Source organism: Tachysurus vachellii, chromosome 1 (assembly GCF_030014155.1).
Source record: "Tachysurus vachellii isolate PV-2020 chromosome 1, HZAU_Pvac_v1, whole genome shotgun sequence".
Taxonomy (NCBI): Eukaryota; Metazoa; Chordata; class Actinopteri; order Siluriformes; family Bagridae; genus Tachysurus; species Tachysurus vachellii.
The window spans coordinates 39801970-39827834 of record NC_083460.1 but is presented as its reverse complement, the minus strand read 5'-3'; the positions used below and the strand labels follow the sequence as shown (position 1 = coordinate 39827834).

Sequence of the window (25865 nt, the reverse complement as noted above, 5' to 3'; positions counted from 1 at the left end):
CACAGAGAGGTTCCACACAATTCACAGATCTTTCTTTAAATTCAAGCTCAAATAAACAAGACGGCATACCAACTCTTCAATGACTTTGATATGAGCCTTCAGGTGTTCAATCTCCTTCATCTGGAAGAGGAAAAAAAAAAACTTCAGTGTCACGAAACAAATAAACAGAAACCTCAAACTTCACATATTCAATGACCTGGAGATGGTAAAATGCCCACTGAACTGTGTACTTAAAAAATAAAGATTATACTGAAGTATATTGCATAATTTTTGCCCGATTCTGTAGGAGAAGCTAGCCAGAAGTAGCTACACAACTAGCTTCCTAAACTAGCTCCTGTTTTACTTACTAGCTGTGTAGCCTTGAGTGTAGCTACTGGAGGAAGCGACTTTTTGTTCATCTTTAGCTCATGGTGTAGTTAGCAACTCTATCCATAAGGTTGTTGGGATGTAGCTTACCATAGCTTGAAGCTAATTTCAAAATGGCCTCTCTAACACAGGTGAAATGTTTTCTAATTGTTGACCGATTTAAATAAATCTGAACGATTTCATTGTTGTGGTATTGTTCTGTTTGGATGCTTAAAAATGATCCAAATAGAGAAAACGATATTGACAAGATTGTGCTAGTTGACTAGCCGTTAACTAGCGACTTTATTCGTTTTAGAGCTCTCTTTTCCAGGGAATTTAGCTCTAAATTTTCAAGCTATAGATCTGTTATGGTCATTATGCATTAAAATAGTTATTTGTTTTACACATTTTAAAAGTTTGAGTCGGGTGTGTGACAAACCAGTGAATTGCCGTTAGCTTGAGCTCGGCTGGTTTTCTCTTGGCTTTCTCTCAGCGTTCGCCTGGCTTCATCCAGCTCCTCAGCCAGAGACCGAGCTCTTCCTGCACACAGCTGGGCACTGAGGACATTAAACACAACAAATGTTTGTTAGTTTTGTAAGGCTGACTTGTGGGGAGGTTGGGGGGGGGTACAACCAACCAAAAACACCCTGATGTAGCACCTTGCTAGTTTGCTGCGAAGCTCTGAAACATCCATCATCAGCTGAAGGTTGGTTTCCTCACACTGAGATACGCTCCTCAGCAGGCTGCTGTTCTGTCCTCTCAGTCTGCGCTGAGCGTACTTCAGCTCCGCCACCAGGCCCAGCAAATCGCTTGCATCGCTGAGCACATAAAGCAGAATACTAGCAACACACCATATACACTTTACAACAAAGCACTTGATTCTAATTGGTCAGAAGGTGTTCATTAATTCTTAGTAGAGCAGCTCCAAAACACAGGTGTATATGAACACGCTCGTTTTCATACGCTTCCATAGAAAAAAATGGTATCCATTGAAACAGCTAATTCACAGTCTCCTATGGTACGTTTTCTGTTTGGAGATTATATGATTAGGGGATGTGGTAGCTTAGTGGTTAAAGTGTTGGACTACTAAACAGAAGGTTGGGAGTTCGAAACCCAGGGCCAACAAGCTGGGCCCCTGAGCCAGACCCCAAACCCTCAACTTCTCAGCTGTATAACGGAAATAAATATGAGTATCTCTGGATTCGGACATATGTCACAAATGTAAAAAAAGGGAAGGAGTCTCCAATGAGCGAGCTTCTATCGTGGTCTTCAGGACATGAAAAGGATCTCATCACATTTTCTGGTGAGACAACGACTTATAGCTGCCATGACGGCATTACTGAAGATGATCAACATTAAAAGCCATGAATGGATAATGTGTGGATATTCATTCATTCATTTTCTACCGCTTATCCAAACTACCTCGGGTCACGGGGAGCCTGTGCCTCTCTCAGGCGTCATCGGGCATCAAGGCAGGATACACCCTGGACGGAGTGCCAACCCATCGCAGGGCACACACACACACACTCTCATTCACTCACACAATCACACACTACGGACAATTTTCCAGAGATGCCAATCAACCTACCATGCATGTCTTTGGACCTGGGGAGGAAACCGGAGTACCCGGAGAAAACCCCCGAGGCACGGGGAGAACATGCAAACTCCACACACACAAGGCGGAGGCGGGAATCGAACCCCCAACCCTGGAGGTGTGAGGTGAACCTGCTACGTGTGGATATTCGTGACTAAAATAAAAATTGTTATAGGTAACAAATTGTTTTGTAAGAAGAATAAAATTCTCAAGTGTGCCGTTACTGGTAAATCATCAACGTTTAGGTGACACACCCCATGGTGTCACTGACCTTTTTTTTTTTTCTTTTCACATGCAAGAGAAAGGATTTTACTAACCATTGATATTCACTTTGGTCTGTGAACATAGTTTCAGCCAGTGAAGGAGAAAACTCAGCACCTACAAATACAGCAGCATGAACACAACCTAAAACCCACTGCAGCTATTTGCAAAAATATTGGAAATAATATCAAAAAACAATTTGCTAAACTTTGCATTACATGTTAAAAGGTTCAGAGATACTGTGTCCATTTAACGGTTTATTGCGTGTAAATTAATGGCACCCTTACTTTAAATACTTTTAAAGCTAGTGAAACTAAGATGACCACTGTGCAAAAAAAAAAAATAATAAAAAATAAAAAATAAACACTTTGTAAATATGTTTGGCTTGTACACTTGTTGAACGAGGCATAGGTGGCTGAACCTCCTGGAAGAGGTAACCAAGTTATAGACTAAAATATCTTGGTACATAGCACATAGTGTGTGTGTTAAAATGTGTATTTGTGATTTTGTTCTCATTTTTTCCTAACACGTGTTGCACCAATTAAGATTGGTGATGTTTATTTTTGGGTTGCTTTTAGGATAGACTTAATTTTTTGCAATTCTTCTAAACTGTGATCTTTGAGGTGATTGTCTTCTATTTTCCGGATGCATTTTGCATATCATGACTATCTGCCTCTTGTGACGAAAGGTTATATTTCACCTTAACAATGGATATACAAAATTATTGCTAGGAAGGCATTGTGTGTATTTATTTCATATAAATCAGCTCAGTTGTTGAAGTGTCAGACTGCTGACTGTTACAGTATATTATTCAGAATATACTGTGTATCATTACTATAAGACGCAGGTTAAATAGTTTCTTAAGTATGTGTGAGCTGTTGCTCATTCTGTTAAAGGGTGCCAATAATTTGGATTGTTTGCAATTACAAGACTCACCATTTGGAGTTGCTTTGCAAGAGTCTGATCCTGATGCCTGGTAGCTGTCATCAAATAATCTACAAGTCAATGGTAAAACACTTCTCAAACACATGACAAAACTACCGGAACAGTCCGAATTGTAACAGTTACTTATAATACAAATGAATTGAATAATTAGAATTATTGTTTAGAGGAAAAAGTCATCATACAGAGGCATGGATAATGTATCAGTTAGTGTTAATTTCGTCACCTATTTTTAATTTAGTCTTAGTCTTGTGCCAAATGTCCTTGTTTGTTTTAAGCCCTATTCGGACGGGATTAGTTTTACGTGGGGACGTGGAGTAATGCAATTTTACCTCAGGACGTCTGTAATATTAATTGGCCAATTCGCACGGGACAAGACATCTCAGTAAAACTAGCAGAAGTGGGAGGGGTAACTCGCTTCACGCACCACAGTAACCTCCTTGTTGTCATGTGCGCATGACATTGCTTCCTGTTATCACGTGCGCAAACAGACAACATGGCGCCTCCATGCTTGCAAAACGCGCCAAAAACTACTTTTAAACAGGAAATGACGGAATTTTACCGTACATATTTACAGCGGGTCTATTCGGACGGGATTAGTATTCATTCATTCATTCATTCACCTTCTACCGCTTATCCGAACTACCTCGGGTCACGGGGAGCCTGTGCCTATCTCAGGCGTCATCGGGCATCAAGGCAGGATACACCCTGGACGGAGTGCCAACCCATCGCAGGGCACACACACTCTCATTCACTCACACAATCACACACTACGGACAATTTTCCAGAGATGCCAATCAACCTACCATGCATGTCTTTGTACTCCGGTTTCCTCCCCAGTTCAAGGAGGAAACCCCCGAGGCACGGGGAGAACATGCAAACTCCACACACACACAAGGTGGAGGCGGGAATCGAACCCCGACCCTGGAGGTGTGATGCGAGCATGCTAACCACTAAGCCACCGTGCCCCCGGGATTAGTATTACCTGAGGTAATTTTTCCGGACCTTTTTACAGAAGGTAAAAGTCGCCGTAATCTTTACTGACATTGTCCGTAATGATTACCGAGATGGCACATTCGGACGGGACTAAAATCACCGAGAAGCTCTGGTAACAATTACTTTACCCCCACGTCCCCACGTCAAACTAATCCCGTCCGAATAGGGCTTAAAACTAACAAGGACATTTGGCACAAGACTAAGATTAAGACTAAATTAAAAATAGGTGAGTAAACTTTATTAAGCCGCGAACTCGTTGTGAATATTTTAAAGGCGTAACAGCTGATGAAAAAGCAGAGACAATTGTAGACGAAAATGAAGAGAGATTTTATCTTAGATTTTATTTTATACAAAACATTTTCGTCTCGTCTTTTTTCGTCAACAATAATGCATGTTAATTTAGTCTTAGTCAGCGTTTTTGGACAGTGGTGCAGTCTTGTCATCGTCTCGTCTTAGTCATGAAAAAAAAGGTTGTTGTCGAACATATTTCGTCTCGTCTCGTCTGACGAAATTAACACTAGTATCAGTACATGCACTTGGCATGTGTCTCACCCGTCCTGACTGCACTGAGCAATCCACTTCCTCATAGTGGTGTGAAACGTGTCTTTGTCCACAGGTGGATCTCGGTCTTCTGGATCCAACATGTGCTTCAGGACAATCAGCTTGTCCTGTGCACCGCTGTGTCCTGTCATGGCCTGCAGAAACTGTACTACAGTGGAGGCCAGAACTTCTCCTGTTGACGAGAGACAAATCCTCAGAGGTCCATGTCTAAAATCATCAAATGGGGGTCAAGAGAGGAAAAGGAGAAAGTTTACCTTGTCCTGCAGCGTCGCACGTCTCGAAAGTAATGTTCAGAAGCTCTTCTTCTGAAAAGCCGTTCATGTCAATGTGCTCGCGTAAATACCTGTCGCAGAGTCTGAAGTCTATAAATGGTCAAAATGTGTTAATTAAAAAAAAAACATTAAAGATTAACATTCAAGATTTTGTCATGTACAAAGAAATAAAAACCCAACCACTCTTCTAGACTGTGAAAATAAATAAAGTACATTTAGTTAAAAAAGAATGGATAAAAATAAGAAGAGGTAATAGAATGTAACATGTAATATATGTTATTGTGCGTAGTAGAATGTTGCGCTATTATTTTACATGCAGTAACAGTTGAGATTGTACAAACTATGGAATTGTAAGGGATGGGTAAGAGGAATATGTCTGTATCAAGGAGTCTGAGGGAAGAAGGTCCTCTTGAGTCTCTCAGTTTCAGCTATCAGACTCTGGGAGTATATAAAAAAAGATTCACTTGACCTCCTACAAAGATCAGACTCTTCTCTTAGCCTAGAGAGAGCAATGCAGCAGCACTTTGATAATGTAATCTATCCAGCATTCTCTTCCCTCAAAGTGAACACACGGAATGAATTCAGTAAAAAATATGAATGGTGTCAGTATAAACCTACTTTCATTGTCAGAGATCAGCTGGGAAAATTCAGCAGAAGAAGTTCCAGAGTCTATGGACAAACTCGAAGCATTGTATCCTTGACATTCTCCATCCTGCTGAGAAGGAGAGCTGGAAAGCTCATTTTCAGTTTGCTGATAGTCTGAAATCTCAGCAACGCTCCAGCCTGCGTTCATGTTCCCTGAAGCCATGAGTGCTGAGGAGATCATAAACAAATGCTGTAGCACTGCGACAGATGAATCTACCTTGACAAGTCGCCATGAGGTGGAAATGGGGTTGCATTTTAATTAAAAAACAAACAGGATCATTTTAAATGCCACTATGATTGTTTTTCTCAAGCATGATTAAAATGGAAATGATGCTTTAAGAAAGCCTGAAGCAAAGGCAGAACTTCAGTATGCTTTCTTACAGGAGATCTGGTGAGTAAAAGTTACACATGCTATAGGTTCTGAATAGGGTTGTGTTCTCTCTCGTAATAAAAGCCCAAAGGTATCTGAGAAAGGTCTCGGTAATTAAAGTGATGAGCTGAATCAGGTGTGTTCAATAAGGAAGGTTGAAACTTCCTGCATCAGCGTGGTTCTGAAGCCTTAAACACTTTTTCTTAGTCCAAAACACCTCTAAAGAAAATCAGAAATGCTTTACAGCTAAAACACATACAGACATGACACTGAAATCCTGGACATGAAGGAATATAACACCTGTAACCCACATACCTTTTAGAGAACCATTATCCCATTAAAAACTTCCATTCTAGCAAATTTACTGCACAATTTCCAGTCACCAGTGAAGAAAATTGAAGCTCTTCATCTCCCATCCTGACTGATCGTGAAGGCCGAGTGCAAGCAGCATCCTGTCTGTGCTGTTAAAATGTAAAGCTGAGCTGGAAAGATGCTTTGCATGTCCTCATCTCGGCACACACATCAAGTCCAGCTGACATGACCACCCTCCTCGTCCTCCTCCTCCTCCTCCTCCTCCATCTCCAGCTTCACCCCCCCCATCCTCCAATCCACTTACCCCTCCCTCCCCACCGCCTGCAGAATCATAACAGTACACAATGCGTAAGCAGACCATTGTAAGGAACACAACTGTGGTTTTCCATATCAAATGATTCTGCTCGGACGACGCCGGACAGTAATCAAGCTCCCACTCAGGGCTCAAAGGCAGAAATCAACCTCTATGAATACTGATGATGAGAAGATGTGTGCGATGAGTGATAGATGGTTGTGATATTATATATGTGCAAGGCTAATATTTAAGGCAAGATCCAAGTCAAGATCCAAGATGCAGTCAGATAGATGTGTTACTTCCCTTGGATAAGATCGGACACTCCTGTACCTAAAGTACTTGAAGCAATGAAGCTTGAACAGTGGATTATAGCATACGTGTGTGTGACATGATAAATTGGAATCCCAGACAGACCCTTTCAAAGACAGAGCTGACATCAGCATTCAGGATTTTTTTTTCTGTTGCTTCATGCTGAAATTTCTAAACAATAAATAACTGATGTTAAATCCTAAAAATCTAAAAACCTAAAAACTAATACTGATATCATCGAATGATTGGGAAAAGCAAAACGAGCCTGTTCAGATCCTGAGCTGGTGATGTCAGAATCGGTTTCCACCACGTTCTCTGTTTTCCTCCTACTGTCCAATAACATCAGTAGGTATCTATCCATCACCAGCATCACCAGGATAAAGCAGGTACCAGAGGTGGGAGTAAGTCACACATGTGCAAGTCTCAAGTAAGTCTCAAGTCTTAACCTTCAAGTCTCAAGCAAGTCCGAGTCCGAGTGATTTTTGTGAGTGTCAAGCCAAGTCAAGTCAAGTCTCTGCTTTATGTCAAGCAAGTCAAGTCGTAGCTTGAGTCAAGCAAGTCACTGGCAAGTCATACAGATGTTTGATGATTTAACTAAATGTATATATTAAACAAAGTTAAATCTACAGTATTTATGGACTGTTTTATTTGCATCAAAAAATGATTATATGCATTTATTTTTAAAAGGTGTCCACATACAGGTGAGTTGTAAATACAATAAAAAACTACAAAGCCTAAGATGTAAATGTAGCTGAAATAAGGCACCGTAAAAGCATGAAAAGTTTCAATATGCCTCAAACATGGCAGAAGACCATAGAAAAGTGTGTATATATATATACAAGTACAATGGTTTCTATGCAACAAAATTGCATTTTTTGAACAGGCATTCCCTTTTAATGGGACATGAACACATCCTTACATTAGATCCTTCCTTTTTAACAACAGAATAACAACAACAATCACGTCAATCAAAAAACGTAAATTATTGAATCACACAAACCTTGAAGTGAATTAACTATTGGGGAGAGAGAGAGAGAGAGAGAGAGAGAGAGAGAGAGAGAGATTATTGGAGTGAGTGTAATTTATTAATTAAAGGGATAGTTCACCTAAAAATGAAAATTCTGTCATCATTTTCTCGCCCTCATGATGTTACAAACCTGTATAAATGTCTTTGTTTTGATGAACACACATGTAGATATTTTGAGGACTGTTTGTAACCAAACCATTCATGAACCCCATTCACTTCTATAGTGGGGAAATAAGAATACTATAGAAGTGAATGGGGCTCATGAAGGGTTTGGTTACAAACATTCCTCAAAATATCTTCCTCCGTGTTCATCTAAACAAAGAAATTTATACAGGTTTGTAACACGAGGGTGAGAAAATTATGAAAGATTTTTATTTTTATTTTTGGGTGAACTGTCCCTTTAAATTGAATGTGTGTGCGTGTGCATGTGAGACAAGAATATGGCTGTGCTTGCAACTCTGAAGTTTTTTATTTTTATATTTATATTGATGTTTTTTTATATATAATGTGCATCCCCATAAAAAAATCCATACGCTTTTCACTCAAAGCCTAACACTGAAGACCGATTATAAGAGCTATTGCAAAAAAGCTTTCCACATAAACAGTGACCAATTTACACTACATTGCGCTTGCAAAAAAATTTAATTTCATAGAACTTCAATTGTGTCATTCAATTGTGAGCGATGTGGTCGCATTCTGCTGTTCTTCTCTTCTCATCTTGCACAAAATCCCGGTACCTGAACTTAATTATCTTTGGTGTAGCGCCTTCCATGTTTCGTCACGACTGTTAAGGTTTATTAGTTAGTGCGCGCGCTCCCTCTGCTTGCCTGCTGCATCACGTGGTCAGATTACGCTCTTGCGTGCGTTTAAAAACAAATTTGAAAAAAACAAACAAAAAAACAAGTTATTTCGAGTCATTTAACTCAAGTCCGAGTCAAGTCTCAAGTCATGAATGTCAGCTCAAAGTCAAGTCGAGTCTTTTTTCAATATTTGTCAAGCAAGTCTCAAGTCTCAAATGTGCGACTTAAGTCCGACTCGAGTCAAGTCATATGACTCGAGTCCCCCATCTCTGGCAGGTACTGAAGATGCTGGCATGGTTACAGTTATACTGCAGACTGCACAAGGGATAAATGAGAATACGTCGAGCTGAAAACGTAATACGATGGCAGAGAAAATGTGCAAGGATAAACATCCTCTCATCTGAATCATTTAATCTCAGTTATTTATTTACTTCAGTAAGAGCTTTATCCTACACATGATCATGGTGTATAGGTGATAGAAGAACGTATATAGACCCTGGTTGGCAGACACTCACTCTCACTCATTTTCTACCGCTTATCCGAACTACCTCGGGTCACGGGAAGCCTGTGCCTATCTCAGGCGTCATCGGACATCAAGGCAGGATACACCCTGGACGGGGTGATAACCCATCACACACACACTCTCATTCACTCAGGCAATCACACACTACGGACAATTTTCCAGAGATGCCAATCAACCTACCATGCATGTCTTTGGACCGGGGGAGGAAACCGGAGTGCCCGGAGGAAACCCCTGAGGCACGGGGAGAACATGCAAACTCCACACACACAAGGCGGAGGCGGGAATCGAACCACCAACCCTGGAGGTGTGAGGCAAATGTGCTAACCACTAAGCCACCGCGCCCCCGGTTGGCAGACAAACATCTACATTTTGCTTTGGAAAGCTCTGAAGAAGTTTTTAAACACCAGGGCAGTGAAGAAGAGGGACGAACTATCGGTATCTGAAGGCACAGAGGATAGTCACCTGGTGGATTTTAAGAGGGCAGATCCGTTATTAGACAACCCATGAATCAACCCCATCTGGGTAACCAAAGTGACAGATGTCAAATGACCCAAATCCGTCCAAGAACCGCAGGAACACCACCGATGAAATGCCCCATTGTGTCATGCACAAAAATCATATAACTATCTTTTAAACAGTAAATGATGAGAATCACACACCTTCACAAAAATATTATTTAATAATGAAATGCCAACTAAATGTGTGTGTGTATATGTGTATGTGTTCATGTGTGTGTGTATGTATGTGTGTGTACAGTATGTGTGTGTGTAGTGTGTATATGTATATGTGTGTGTATGTATGTGTGTATATGTGTGTGTGTATGTGTGTGTGTGTATGTATGTATATGTGTGAGTGTAGTGTGTATATGTGTGTGTGTATGTGTGTGTGTGTATGTGTGTGTGTATGTGTGTGTGTGTATGTATGTATATGTGTGAGTGTAGTGTGTATGTGTATGTGTGTGTGTATGTGTGTGTGTGTATGTATGTATATGTGTGAGTGTAGTGTGTATATGTGTGTGTGTATGTGTGTGTGTATGTATGTATATGTGTATATGTGTGTGTGTGTATGTATGTATGTATATGTGTGAGTGTAGTGTGTGTATGTGTGTGTATGTATATGTGTGTATGTACATATGTGTGTGTGTATGTACATATATATGTGTGTGTGTGTGTGTGTGTGTGTGTGTGTGTGTGTGTGTGTGTGTGTGTGTGTGTGTGTGTGTGTGTGTGTGTGTGTGTGTGTGTGTGTTTTAAGGACCTTTACTTTAGCGCGCGGAAGTCGTGACACCGGAAGTAAATCACTTTGTTGTTCATATGAACACCATCTTCAATCAGTAGCGACGAGAGAATTAGCGAGTTAGCCAAACTGCTAATCTGACAGAAAATTGAGGATTAAACCGTCACCATGTCTCGGGGATCCATTGAAATCCCCCTGCGGGACACTGACGAGGTGCGAAGACTTTTATACGCGTTCATTTGATTATTTTCACAACTTTATTCGTAGCAGAAGGAGCTTTGTTGATTAGCCGACTAGCCATGCTAACTGCTATCGTTAGCCTAAAGCTACATATAGTAAACCTGTTAAGTGTTATAGCGGTATATTAATATTTTTTATTAGAACACAAGAATTATTAAGGTAGAACTGATTCATTTCATAGGTTATTACACTTTAATACCAAGTTTAAATAACCTTGGATTTATTTAAAGTTATTCAGTGTGGAAAAGTCTGTAATTGTAGTTTTCTATATTATATTTTTATATAATATATGTATTATATAAATATATTACATTATATTTTTATATTATATATATATATATTATATTTATATATAATATAATAATTGTTATATTTTTATATTATATATATTATATAAATATATTATATTATAATATATATTTTTTATATTTTTATAATATTACAGCCAAAGTGATTATTTATTGTTTAAATAATATTTTATGCTTTTAAAGGATTTTTAAAGGATATAAATAATTATAAAAAATAAGTTTTTTTAAGTAACTATAAATAATATTATTGACTTCTAATTAATTTTATTTGAATACAATTGGAAAAAAAGGACAAAAACGTTACTTTTAATATTTAAAATTTACTGTTTTACTAAACACTAAACTAATTATTGTTGTAAAATAATAATAATAATAATAAAGCTAATAATCTGTGTCCTTTAAGAAGGAATTGATATAATAATATTAAGAAAAACAGTAACATTCTTATAGACATTTCTCTGTGATAAACATTTAAAATTGGTTAAATAAATTTGATATAGTTTTGCTAGGTTTCCTAACGAGTTTTCACTATTTCATTGGTGTTTTAATAATATAATAATAATAATATATTTGGTGTTCCTAAAGTTATTATATTTAATTTGAGTTTATTTAATTATTCGTCTGTTTAACTGTTCGCTTTTTAATTTAACCCAAATACTGTCTAACTGAAAAACTGAAGAATAATAGCATTATTATTATTATTATTATTATTATTATTATTATTATTATACACAATTGAATAAGGAGCCATGTATTTGAAGTAATATTACAGTTATAATAAAAATGGCTGCTGATGGTTTGCTATTTATTTTACAGTTAAAGGTGTCTGTTGTCAAACCATACGGAAAGCATAGGATTTTATCCAAAGATACATTTATAACGTATAATAAAATAAATCCAATTAACTCTTTACTCTCCGCTAACAACTTACTTTCTAACTTACTCTCAGCTCCTTTCCTACGACGCTGAAACAAGACTGCATGGTGTTTGGTTGCACTTTTTTTTAACATTTTTGTCCTTTAGGTGATTGAACTGGACTTTGATCAGCTTCCTGAAGGCGATGAAGTGATCAGTATCCTGAAGCAGGAGCACACACAGCTGCACATATGGATCGCACTTGCTGTATGTATTTCATTTCTTTTTTTTTGCATGTTCTGAGAGCTCATAGAAAAAGCCTTGTATGCTAAAATCATAAAAAAATGTTTTATTTCATGTTCTTCTGACTCTTGGTGCAGCTGGAGTACTACAAACAGGGGAAGACGGAGGACTTTGTGAAGCTGCTGGAGGCGGCGCGTATCGACGGAAACCTCGACTACAGAGACCACGAAAAGGACCAGATGACGTGTCTGGACACACTCGCTGCCTATTATGTCCAGCAAGCTCGCAAAGAGAAGAACAAGGATGCGAAAAAAGACCTCATAAATCAGTCCACGCTCCTGTACACGATGGCGGATAAAATCATCATGTACGATCAGGTGAGAGTGAACGCAGGATTAAACACATACACTCGTTAGTCCTGCACAGGATACAGACAAAAAAGTTTCTTTCTTTTTTTATGTAACAGAACCACTTGTTGGGACGAGCCTGTTTTTGCCTGCTGGAAGGGGACAAGATGGATCAGGCCGACGCCCAGTTTCACTTCGTCCTGAACCAGTCGACTAACAACATCCCTGCACTGCTGGGTGGGTAAATCGCTCCCATGTACTAAATTTCCCCTCCTCTAATAACACTCCATGTATTTAAATATCAGACTCATTATTTATTCATATACACTAATATATGTTTACTGGAGGTTGTTTTTCTGAACTTTCCTCAGACAGAACATTTTGAATTCATATTGAAACGATCAGAAAAGCGATTCCGTAGCCATCCGTCACCTTTCTAGAGAGCAGAATTTCTGTGCACCACACGCAGGGCTCTCTGTTCTCGCGTCTGTCAATCACAGAGAACCTAAACAATCATGTGTGTCTCTGAACTTATGTATGTTTAAGACAGCAGATTGCAGTTTCCTCCGAGCGTGTAACGCCACCCGGTGGTGCAGAATGAGCAGCATTTCAAACAGATGTAGTTGTCTGGCTTCACGTGACGTTAACTGGAAATTTTCCATCTAGGAATCTCTTTCGTCCCATGTAATAAAATGAACACTCAAAAAACAGTCAGTCACTGTCTGTAAAAACTGGAATTTGATAGTTGGTTAAGACTTAAATGATTAAATGATATAAGAAGATCGGATCCTTAGAGCTGTCACGGACTCACGACCCGGAGCAACAGAGACCTCGGAAATTCCGAGTTAGAGAGATATCGGAATTGAAAGTTTCTGCTTGGTCATGAGCTCATAGGGAAAATAAATAAACAGCCCTCACTTGTGTTGAGAACTCTGGGATCTTTAATATCTTCAAATGCACGCAGTAATGAACGATGCTTTCTTTTTGTTTTTCTTCCACCTCTTCATTTATAACTATCCCCGATCACAGGCAAGGCTTGTATTTCCTTCAACAAAAAGGACTACAGAGGAGCTTTGGCTTACTATAAAAAAGCTCTACGCACAAACCCCGGCTGTCCAGGTGAGAATCTGTCCCTTTGTGTTAGGATGAAACTCTGTACTTTCATATTTTAGGTGAATTTTAGGTGAAAGCTGCTCTTCTTATGGACTGACAATATTTTTATTAGATGATAAAAAATGAATAATAAAAAAATATAAACCCTCTCAAATTTTATTGGTCATTAGGTGTTAATTAATTGTCTGTAGCTGATACTTTTACAATCGGATAGCTTTTAATCGCAGGTTTATTTTTTACACATTTGTTATTGTTTCTATAGTAACGGTTCATTCACAGGGATTTGTAAATTAGTGTTAGGATTCATGTTAAAATGCACCTAATAATGAAGAGGTTAAAATGGATAGTGATTTTTATTGAATTTCTCAGTCACACAAGCATTTTCGTGTTTGTCGGACATCACTGTAGGACCGATTATCGATGCTTGATGCTGACGTCTTGAAGTGTTTTTTCTTCTGCAGCTGAAGTGAGGCTTGGGATGGGTCACTGCTTTGTGAAGCTGAACAAGCTAGAGAAAGCTCGTCTGGCCTTCGGCCGGGCCCTGGAGCTCAACCCGAAGTGCGTGGGAGCCCTGGTCGGTCTCGCCGTCCTCGAGCTCAACAACAAAGAAGCCGACTCCATCAAGAACGGCGTGCAGCTGCTGTCCAGAGCTTACACCATCGACCCGAGCAACCCCATGGTGCTCAACCACCTGGCCAACCACTTCTTTTTCAAAAAGGTAACACAATTATTACGAATAATGCACAAGAAACATTGTTGTATGGTGGAAATTGTTGACTTTGTGCCTTTTTGTATAACCCGCCGTTTATTTTTTTTTTTTTCTTTTTTTTTTTTTTTTTTATAATTAGGATTATAGTAAAGTCCAACATTTGGCCCTTCATGCATTCCACAACACAGAGGTAGAAGCCATGCAGGCTGAGAGCTGCTATCAGCTGGCTCGTTCTTTCCACGTTCAGGTCAGAGCCGCGTTCTTGATCTCTGAAGCTTGTTAGACGTTGCTTTAAAGCGTTGAAGAGTTTCAAATGAAAAGTCTTTCATTTTTGTGTAGGAGGACTACGACCAGGCTTTTCAGTATTACTACCAAGCTACTCAGTTCGCCTCGTCCACCTTCGTGCTGCCGTTCTTCGGCCTGGGACAGATGTACGTGTACCGGCGAGACAAAGAAAACGCCGCACAATGCTTCGAGAAGGTCTTGAAGGCTTACCCGAACAACTACGAAACCATGAAAATTCTCGGTTCGCTTTACGCAACGTCGGACGACCAGGAAAAAAGAGACATCGCTAAAGTAACCCTCGCATCCTGCCACTGATGCCGATTATAAGACGGTTTACAATAAACAAGCAATTTGATGATGATCTTTTGTAATGTTGGTGTTTTAGGGCCATCTAAAGAAAGTCACTGAGCAGTATCCTGATGATGTAGAAGCCTGGATTGAACTCGCTCAGATTTTAGAGCAGACAGACATCCAGGTATGATGGACGTGCTTCTATGGGATTGTGCATGGACCGGGAGAAAAAAAAAAACCACAACCCTAATCACTATTTTCTCCTTCCAAAGGGTGCTCTGTCTGCGTACGGCACCGCCACGCGTATTCTCCAGGAGAAGGTACAAGCTGACGTGCCCCCTGAGATCCTTAACAATCTGGGAGCTCTGCACTTCAGACTGGGGAACCTTGGAGAAGCAAAGGTAGAAATGGGTTTCAGATTATGAGTTTATCTGCTTTTAAATGTAGCCTAAGAATAATACGTCATACATGATGAAAAATTGTCTCCGGGACTCTCTTTCCATCTTGGGTGTATTCTTCCGCTCAGAAACCCTGGGATTTGCTCCAGGTCCACTGAGAGGCGGAACCAAGAACTGTAAAGTTCTTACTGATAATGGAGGGATGGCTCTGGGTTGGGATGGGATGGTATTTTAATGGGCTGAATTGGATGAGAGGAGATTAGAATGGGATAAAATGATTGATTGGATTGGGGACCATTAGATAAGATTTCAGTTGGGCAGGATTGAGAGGGGATTGGATCGGAATTGGTTTTTGATTTTTCTTCACGCCCATTTAAAAATGTTTAGAAAATTTTAGGTCTTTGCCTATAAACGTGCTCAATTATCATTATTAATGTTTCAACATTAGAGTTTCACCCTATAACACCTGTCTGTGGTTCTTATATTAAATAAAAGAAATACTTCCTGGCTTCTCTGGAGAGAGCCAAAGCGGAAGGTGAGCACGACGAGCATTACTACAACGCCATATCCGTTACGACCTCCTACAACCTGGCACGGCTCTACGAGGCCATGTGTGAGTTCCATGAGGCTGAAAAACTCTACAAGAACATCCTGAGAGAACATCCAAACTACGTTGACTGTAAGAAATCGGAATCCCGTTTTTCCCCTGTATATTGAACACGTTAAGCTCAAGACGGTCGTCGTAATTTAGAATTCCTGATTTCTGGTTTAATAGGTTACTTGCGGCTCGGAGCAATGGCCCGTGACAAAGGCAACTTCTACGAAGCTTCAGACTGGTTTAAAGAAGCTCTTCAGATCAACCAGGTAGTTCTGCTATTGATTTATCAGAAGTGCAATGATAGCGTTTGTATATTTATGATGCGAGTATATTGTTTATTACGATACTGAAATTTTACTATAATAATAATAAAAAAAATGTAATCATTATTATAAGCTTCTCTGATCGTCTGTCTGACATATCAATCAAACGTTCTCCTCTAAGGCTGTTTAGATTCTACTCCACCACCTACTGCAGTAGCTCCGCCTCCTATTGGTCTGGATTACCAGTGCGTTTTGAGACGTAACGACATCTCTTTGTAGGTTAATTCCGTTTCCGTACGTCATTTCAGGATCACCCAGACGCTTGGTCCCTAATCGGAAATCTCCACTTGGCCAAGCAGGAGTGGGGTCCCGGGCAGAAGAAGTTCGAGCGTATCCTGAAGCAACCATCTACTCAGAACGACACGTACTCCATGCTGGCACTGGGTAACGTGTGGCTGCAGACGCTACACCAGCCTACAAGGGATCGAGAAAAGGTGCAGGTTCACGGCTTAACGCGACGAGAACATATCGCCGGCCTTTCGGTCTTCTCGGCTCACATTTTCTCGGTTATTGTTTTAGGAAAAGAGGCACCAGGACAGAGCGTTGGCCATTTACAAACAAGTGCTGAGGAACGATTCTAAGAATCTGTATGCTGCCAATGGTATCGGTACGTGTTCACCAGTGTCTGTTGTTCAGCGTGTTTACTGTATTATTTATTCACAAAATAAACCTTTTATAAAATGTACATCGAGTCGTGAAGGAAGCAGGCGGTTTACATAACGTGTTATTAGTCTTGTTGATTTGAGCAGAATATTGCTCCTTAATTATTTAAAAGTTTCTATAATCAGCATCAGTTATTTTGGGACTCTTAGGTGGACAGATCAGTAGTTTTTTTTTTTTTTTTTTTTTTTTTTTTTTTTTTAACCCGATGTACTGCTGTGTGTCGTCTCCCAGGAGCTGTTTTGGCGCACAAGGGTTACTACCGTGAAGCACGTGACGTGTTTGCGCAGGTCCGGGAAGCCACGGCGGATATCAGTGACGTCTGGCTGAACCTAGCACACATATATGTGGAGCAGAAGCAGTACATCAGCGCTGTGCAGATGGTGAGAGAGGGAGCAGGGGAGAGAGTGAGGGATAGGGAGAGAGAGTGAGGGATAGGGGAAGAGAGAGTGAGGGATAGGGGGAGAGAGAGTGAGGGATAGGGAGGGAGAGAGAGTGAGGGATAGGGAGAGAGAGAGTGAGGGATAGGGAGAGAGAGTGAGGGATAGGGAGAAAGAGTGAGGGATAGGGAGAGAGAGTGAGGGATAGGGGGAGAGAGAGTGAGGGATAGGGGGAGAGAGAGTGAGGGATAGGGAGAGAGAGAGAGTGAGGGATAGGGAGAGAGAGAGAGTGAGGGATAGGGAGAGAGAGTGAGGGAGAGGGAGAGAGAGTGAGTGAGGGAGAGGGAGAGAGAGAGAGTGAGGGATAGGGAGAGAGAGTGTGAGGGATAGGGAGAGAGAGAGAGTGAGGGATAGGGAGAGAGAGAGAGTGAGGGATAGGGAGAGAGAGAGAGTGAGGGATAGGGGGAGAGAGAGAGTGAGGGATAGGGGGAGGGAAAGAGAGAGTAAGAGAAAGATAGAGGGAAAGAGAGTGAGACTGAGGGATAGGGAGAAAGAGAGTGAGCGAGAGATGGAGGGAAAGAGAGAGAGAAAGATGGAGGGAAAGAGAGAGACTGAGGGATAGGGAGAAAGAGAGTGAGCAAGAGATGGAGGGAGAGAGAGTGAGAGAAAAATGGAGAGAGACTGAGGGATAGGGAGAGAGAGAGAAATAGAGGGAGAGAGAGAAAGGTAGAGCAAGAAAGAAAGTGAGAGGAAGCGAGAGATCAGGAGAAAGAGCGAAAGAGAGAAAGATGGAGGGAGAGCAAGAAATGAATAAAAGAATATGAGAGAGTTAATGTGAGCGAGAGTGTGAGTGGGAGGGAGGGAGAGAGAGAGAGAAACAAACAGAACTGCAGTGATGAGAACACAGAGCTGATTTTGTCGTCCTCTCTTGATCTCGTTGCAGTATGAAAACTGCCTGAAGAAATTCTACAAGTACCAGAACACGGAGGTGCTGCTGTATCTGGCTCGAGCGCTGTTTAAGTGTGGGAAACTGCAGGAGTGCAAACAGATGCTGCTGAGGGTCGGTCACTGTCAACACCATCATACAGTTTATTCTGTTTGTTATAGTAGATATTTGCATATTACTCTTTACATTTGCTTACTGGAAGCTGATTGGCTCTTACACTTAATGACACAATAACATGTCCACACTAACTCTCTAAACTCATTTTTCAGTGAGATCATCAACTTCAGCAAAGTTGCCCACTAGTCTGCTCAATTTTGTTCTGTGTTATAAAGCTTAGGCTATCTTCTGCTATTACATCATTAGTGTCAGTTAAATGCATATAGAAATTTCTAGATGGCTCTACATAAAACGGTGGAGGTTAAAAACAAATGTTTGGTAAAGACACGTTTTACCGATTTAATATCAATCCAAAGATGATGTTTTTGTTTATTTCCTTCAGGCCCGTCACGTAGCGCCTAGCGACACTGTGTTGATGTTCAACGTGGCCTTGGTGCTGCAGCGGCTCGCCACCCTGGTGCTGAAGGACGAGAAGAGCAACCTGAAAGCTGTGCTGAGTGCAGTGAAGGAGCTTGAGCTCGCTCACAGGTAAACGTCTCCTAAGACCGAAAAAAGATAGCAAAATAATTCTCTGTACTAGGTTTGGATTTTAAGCTCCGCCTACCAACACCAGGCAGAACCGCATTTCCCTAACGTGCCCCTTTTCCTTATAAGGAAAGGATACGGGGTCAGTCGCGATGAAAGCGCGCGTCTCCTACGTTGTCGTACTTGCATTTCACTTCACAGGCAGAAGAGGGCGCTAAAGAGGACGTACCGCTTCTTTTAATTAATTTCCAAACCAAATAAATTCTCCATGATCCTAAGCTGACTCTTGTGGTCTTGCAGGTACTTCAGTTACCTCAGTAAAGCCGGAGACAAGATGAGATTCGACTTGGCGCTGGCTGCGAGTGAAGCAAGGTGAGTTCACACGCTTCTTTGTGCTCACGTGACGACTCGGCACCGTTTGATAAACTGACGTAGAACGTGTGTCGGCGTTCCAGGCAGTGCTCTGATCTGCTGAGTCAGGCGCAGTACCACGTGGCCCGTGCCCGTAAACAGGACGAGGAGGAGAAGGAGCTGCGAGCCAAACAGGACCAGGAGCGAGAGGTGCTGAGGCAGCAGCTGCTCCGAGTACAGGAGGAGAAAAGGGCCAAGGTGGCTGAGGAGCAGAAGAAGCTCCTGGAGCAGCGAGCGCAGTACGTGGAGAAGACCAGGAACCTCCTGACTTTCACTGACGAGATGAAGGAGTCCGCAAAAGAGAAGAAGAAAGGAGGAGGCGGCGGACGGGTCGGGCTTCTTCAACCCTTTTACAGTCTTTGTCATTTCTTTTTGGAGTCTTAATTATGTGCCTCATTGTGATCATATGTGCAGATGTAGGAAAATAACCAGTGAATATTAGTGAATTAGATTTTCACAAACACACAGCATTAATTAATGACATTGTACTGTTTATCCATTTACAGTTATATTTAATATTGTGGAGTGGCAAATTACAATTACTCCGTCATTCCTTTAACTTTCCAGTCTATCTCCACTATTTTTCTTAAACTACATACATGGCTCCTGAGCTCTTGTTTAAGGAAAAGGGGTGTGGCTGAGGAGTTGCGCTGAGGCTGAAGGCGGAGTTAAATCATTTTATGTCAGTCACCGATTTGCTTTTCTTACTTATCAGCGTAAGAAAGGAGGCGAATACGACGACTTCGTCAACGACGACTCCGACGAAGAGCTGCCCCTCAAGAAGAAGAAGAGGAGGAAGGGGCCTCGCAGCGGGAGCGAACAAGAGGCGGAAGATGAAGATGGAGAAAAGAAGCCACGTAAGAAAAGGAGGAGGTGAGGAACAAGATTAACACCTTTTTTTCTATAATCGGATGTCCATAGAGATCGATTGCTTAACGCAAAGAGTTTTGTGGTTCTGACACGAGGTTCTGTTTCTGGTTCTTTAGACCAACTAAAGGGGAGGAGGGAAGTGACGAGGACGAGGGCGGCTCGAGAGCCAAAAAACAGCGCAAACCTCGAGAGCGCAAGAGGATCGAGAGGGTAGAGACCTTTTATAAAAAACATTGTGATTACTGAACGTTGTGTTTGATGTCTCTGTACTGACTGAGTTTTTCTCTCTTTAACAGAAACCTGAGCGTCTGCCGCCATCTCTTAAAGGGAAGATCAAATCCAAGGCCATCATTTCCTCCTCAGATTCCTCTTCAGATGAGGACGGACTGAAAATTGCAGAAGACCGGTGAGTCTCTGTGTATTAATGATCAGGTGATTAATCAGTGATTCGGTTCGTTTACGTCCTGTTTGCTTTCTTATGCCCAGGAATCGGGACAGCGGCTCAGGATCAGAGGACGGAGGCCACCAGAAACGCATCGCCTCTGAAAGCGAATCCGACGAAGAACGGCGTCGTTCGGCTAACTCGGAAGAGGACGAATCCGGCAGCGAGCAGCCGGTGAAGAAGAGGAGGCCACAGCCTCAGTCCGATTCTGAGCAATCAGACAACGAGAGCAAGAGGAGTCGATCAGAAGGTTCGGAGGACGAATCCCGGCCCGGTTCTCCAGCGCCGGCCTCGGATCAGGGCTCCGAAAACGAGGGATCGCCTCAGCGCTCAGATAACGAATCAGAGCCTGAAGGATCCAACAACGAGGCCTCAAACCGAGGCTCTGACGATGACAGTGACTGAGTTTAACACGCCGTAAACGCGTCATGAATTCATCCGTTCCCATTTTGTCCTAGGCTAGGTCACAGTCAAGTCTTTTCTCTGGACACATTTTATCTGCTAATTGAGTGAATGAAACTTTGGTGATTTTTTTTTTTTTCTCAAAATGGCTAAAATTGATTCTTTTTTTTCTTTCTTGGGGAAGCATCATGTAATGTTTTGATTTAAAAAAAAAAAAAAAACCTATTTGTTTTTCATGCAGTGGATATTTCAAAATAAACCGAAACAGAGGTTAAAAACTCAACCGAAGTGAATTCATTATAACGAGATGTGTACATTTGTACTGAATTGAAATAAACTCTTTTGAAACAGGAATCCGTTTTCTCGATTACTTAGAATTAAGAGTCTTAAGTGTTTTGTCCCTCTTATACCTCAGCACTGCTCTGTTCCCACGTGCTCGCTTTATAGCAGCTTATGAACATTCAGTCCCTCATCAGCCTTTTTTTATTTTAATTTTTTTGTATCTCTTATTAACAGTAAGTGTAAAATGACTTGCAGCTTTTCATGTTGTAGAAACATTAAAGCATGAAGTCTGAATCATGCCATTTTACTGCCCCTTTATTATTAAGCGCTAACGTCATTGTCACGGTCACATAATCACACCCTCTGGTGTCATCCAGATGAGGATGAGGTTCCCCTTTGTGTTTGGTTCCTCTCAAGGTTCCTTCCTCTTCCATCTAAGGGAGTTTTTCCTCACCTCAGTCACCTCAGGATTGTTCATTATGGATAAATACAGACACGTTTAAATATAAGTCTAATATTAATCATGAATTTTTGTATTTTATTAATATTTGTATAATATTAAACTCTTTATGTTTATGTCTTGTAAAGCTGCTTTCAGACCATGTCCAATGTTAAAAGCTCTATATTATAGAATTATTATATATTATTGTATTATATTTAAATGATCAGGATTCAGAAGCCACTTCAGGTTAGTTAACGTAGAGAAAAATCCTACCTTGTATTTTATACCTATTTGCCGCAGTTATAACTGCAGTTTACGCCAGTTTGTGGTGTAAAGAATGAAATCTCAGGTCAGAATAACAGATTGTAAACACGTTTAGCACGCTAACATATTAGCGGTTAAAGCAGCTGTGTGTGATATCGACGGAGGTTTGGCACAAGGTGCTGCTTCATGTTTGTAGGATGACGTGACGTTGTGCCTGGAGCAATATGTGTGTGTGTCGGGAGGAAAATGTACATGTCTGTACTACACACCGGTATGCAATGTAGACTACACACTGTACTAATGCACAAACTGTTCCTGAACCATTCCCATGGTGGGAACATCCCACAAGAACTGCTGTTTTGGAGATTCTGGCAATTCTGCCCTGGTCAAAATCGCTCCGATCCAAATCCGTAGGCAAGACTGTTTTACATTTTACACATCAACATTATACTGAACTGAGTGTTCAGATGCTGCCTAATAAAATACATCCCACCTCTTTACAGGTGCTGCTGTAATGAGATAATCATCTGTCAGTGGTGTTAATATCATGGCTGATCAGGGTGGTGTGTGTGTTTGTGTGTGCATGTGCATGTGTGTGTTGTGTGTGCATCTGTTTGTGTTTGTGCGTTTGTGCATGGGTTTGTCTGTGTGTTTGTGTTTGTGCATGTGTGTGTTGTGTGTGCATCTGTTTGTGTTTGTGCGTTTGTGCATGGGTTTGACTGTGTGTGTGTTTGTGCGTGTGTGTGTGTGGGTTTGTGTGTGTGCTGTGTGTGTGTTTATGTGTGTTTGTGTGTGTGTGTTTGTGTGTGTTTGTGTGTGTTCATGTGCATGTGTGTGTGTTGTGTGTGCATCTGTTTGTGTGTGTGCGTGTTTGTGCGTTTGTGCATGGGTTTGTCTGTGTGTTTGTGTGTTCATGTGCATGTGTGTGTTGTGTGTTTGTGTGTGTGGGTTTGAGTGTGCATGTGTGTGTGTTTGTGTGTGTGTGTTTGTGTTTGTGTGTGTGTGTTTGTTTGTGTGTTCATGTGCATGTGTGTGTTGTGTGTTTGTGTGTGTGGGTTTGAGTGTGCATGTGTGTGTGTTTGTGTGTGTGTGTTTGTGTTTGTGTGTGTGTGTTTGTTTGTGTGTTCATGTGCATGTGTGTTGTGTGTTTGTGCGTGTGTTTGTGTGTGCGTGTGTGTTTGTGCGTGTGTTTGTCTGTGTGTGTGTGTTTGTGTGTGGTTTGATATGAACAGTATATGAGACTAAGGTGAGGATCATATTAGAGAAATTGTTTTTGTTTAAATTAAATAGAAATAAAATGATAAGAAGTTTATTTAAATCTCTCCTTTCTACAGTATTTACTGTGTATTTTCGACAGGTTCTGCAGCGAGGATGGACGGACATCAGAATTCCACAAAGCTAATAAAATAATGATAAATAATGTATGTGGGAACATACTACACTTTTACTGTGTAGTCAGGTGTAAAGTATCGGCCTTAATAAAGTAAATAAATGGATTAGTGTCCTTGTTATTGACTGTGACAGACATCAGCTTTTAAAAGCGGAAATGGCCACAATTTTTTATTATGAAATTTGAATTCTATCGATGACACACAATCATACAGGACACCACATGCAGTGAGCTGCTGTTTATAAAAGATATAATCCTATAGAATAGGGTCAAAAAGGGGGATAGAAATATAAACGAGAACGAAATAAAACTGAATAAAATAGACTAAAAAATCTATTCTAAAGTAAAATAAGATAAAGTGGAGGAGGAAAGAAACTTAATAACTTCACTTCATTTGATTCACATTGTTGTTCTTAGAAATCAGATCATCCTGAGATTTACACAGATATATAGACTGTCATGGGGTCATGGGGAGCCTGTGCCTATCTCAGGCTTCATCGGGCATCAAGGCAGGATACACCCTGGCCGGAGTGCCAACCCATCGCAGGGCACACACACACACACTCTCACACTCACACAATCACACACTACGGACAATTTTTTCCAGAGATGCCAATCAACCTACCATGCATGTCTTTGGACCTGGGGAGGAAACCCAAGTACCGAAGAACCCAAGTATCGGAAGCCCCCGAGGCACGGGGAGAACATGCAAACTCCACACACACAAGGCGGAGGCGGGAATCGAACCCCCAACCCTGGAGGTGTGAGGCGAACATGCTAACCACTAAGCCACCGTGCCCCCCAGGTGAACTCCTAATCCCTCCAATTTCATCCTTTCCCAATGCACTGTGCTCACTTCCCCTTACTCTCTTTTAGGAGATGTGTTTTTTCATACACAGTATTTATATAGCTGCTCTCTAAAATTTGATCAGTACAGATAGATAAGACGTATATATGGACTATAGAGGGTTCATGTGTGTGTTTAATGCTCATTGTTTGCTTTCTGTATCTCCGTGTACAGCTTATGATGTCCAAAGGATACGGATTCGTAAAATATTCCTCTGAAGCCGAAGCCAACACGGCTATCAAGGAGATGAACGGGAAGACTGTGGGAAGGAACCTGCTGAATGTGAATCTGTCTAAAAAGGAACTAGCAAAGCAGAAGACGGCAAGCAGCTGAAATAAAAATAAGTGGAAGAGTTCTAAAAAATCTCGAAGAAGGTTTGGCCATTTCTCACTCACTCATTTTCTACCGCTTATCTGAACTACCTCGGGTCACGGGGAGCCTGTGTCTATCTCAGGCGTCATCGGGCATCAAGACAGGATACACCCTGGACGGAGTGCCAACCCATCGCAGGGCACACACACACACACACTCTCATTTACTCACACATGTCTTTGGACCGGGGGAGGAAACCGGAGTACCCGGAGGAAACCCCCGAGGCACGGGGAGAACATGCAAACTCCACACACACAAGGTGGAGGCAGGAATCGAACTCCCAACCCTGGACGTGTGAGGCAAACGTGCTAACCACTAAGCCACCGTGCCCCCCTCTGGCCATTTCTAATAATCTTAATAAGAATGAATAAAATGACATCTTCCAAATGTTGCCCAAATGGTTTGAGTTTTTAACGGCAGCCTTTTATTTATTAATAAACGCCTCACAGCAGCAGCAGCAGCAGTAAAAGTGCTGAATAATAATCATAAAAAATAATCAGCTCTAAAATTCCACCTTAATAAAAATAGAATTAGAAATGAATAACTGAACATCATTAAAACCTGTTATGAATTATGTAATAACTGACGAACGGTATTTACCGTAACAGAGTAAATATATATAGATATAAATACATCCTCTTATTAACAGGAAGAAAAAAAATGAACTGCAGCTTTTCATGTCGTAGAAACGTGCGAAGTCTGAATCGTGCCATTTTGCTGCATCTTTACTTTTATTATTAAGCACTAACATCGGAGACTCCTAAAATACATCCTCCTGTTTCATCCTATCCAATATATAACACTTCCATCGGATCATTTCCTGCTCATTACAAAAATAACCTTGAGAATCAGTGCAGTAATTAAAAAATAAAATCAGACTTTCAGCTCCCACTACTTTAGTGGGAAGAGGTTGACCCTGTGAGGATCTAGAGATGTATCTAGAGATGTATCAGCTCCATGAAGATTTCAGACTTTCTTAAAGGAGATGCCAACTACGTGTGGTTTTTGAGGACAACCTCCTCATCATCAATACACAATTGTCAGACTGTATATTTATAATCACACCCTCCAGTGTCACCCAAATGAGGATGAGGTTCACTTTTGAGTCTGGTTCCTCTCAAGGTTTCTTCCTCTTCCATGTAAGGGAGTTTTTCCTCCACACAGTCACCTCAGACTTGCTCATTAAGGATAAACACAAAACACATTTAACTAGAAGTCTAATATTAAATTAATCTTGAATTGAACAGATTTAAAAGTTTGACAATGCCGTATACAAACAGAAGTCATATTTATGCAATAATCCACTGCCACAAGATA

The 25865-nt window shown here is 41.0% G+C and overlaps 2 protein-coding genes across 2 annotated transcripts; one reads left to right on the top strand and one right to left on the bottom strand.

Moving 5' to 3' along the window:
* Window positions 1–21: 21 nt before the first annotated feature.
* Window positions 22–5918, bottom strand: LOC132855830 (protein KASH5-like). Its single transcript, XM_060885100.1, has 8 exons — window positions 5590–5918; window positions 4954–5061; window positions 4691–4871; window positions 3137–3195; window positions 2257–2317; window positions 1005–1163; window positions 785–902; window positions 22–120 (listed from the first exon to the last, which is right to left on the bottom strand). Exons 1-8 carry the CDS (start codon window positions 5795–5797, stop codon window positions 22–24), a joined length of 993 nt encoding a protein of 330 aa, XP_060741083.1. The 5' UTR covers window positions 5798–5918.
* A 4614-nt stretch (window positions 5919–10532) lies between these two features.
* On the top strand, window positions 10533–21305 carry ctr9 (CTR9 homolog, Paf1/RNA polymerase II complex component). Its single transcript, XM_060857068.1, has 23 exons — window positions 10533–10701; window positions 12060–12158; window positions 12272–12511; window positions 12601–12718; window positions 13511–13600; window positions 14056–14312; window positions 14443–14550; window positions 14643–14879; window positions 14974–15063; window positions 15152–15280; window positions 15773–15956; window positions 16053–16141; window positions 16447–16632; window positions 16718–16805; window positions 17093–17241; window positions 18182–18298; window positions 18684–18829; window positions 19127–19198; window positions 19282–19567; window positions 19953–20110; window positions 20224–20317; window positions 20404–20513; window positions 20594–21305. The coding sequence occupies exons 1-23, from the start codon at window positions 10657–10659 to the stop codon at window positions 20952–20954; spliced, it is 3453 nt and encodes a 1150-aa protein (XP_060713051.1). The 5' UTR covers window positions 10533–10656; the 3' UTR covers window positions 20955–21305.
* The last annotated feature ends 4560 nt before the right edge of the window (window positions 21306–25865 follow it).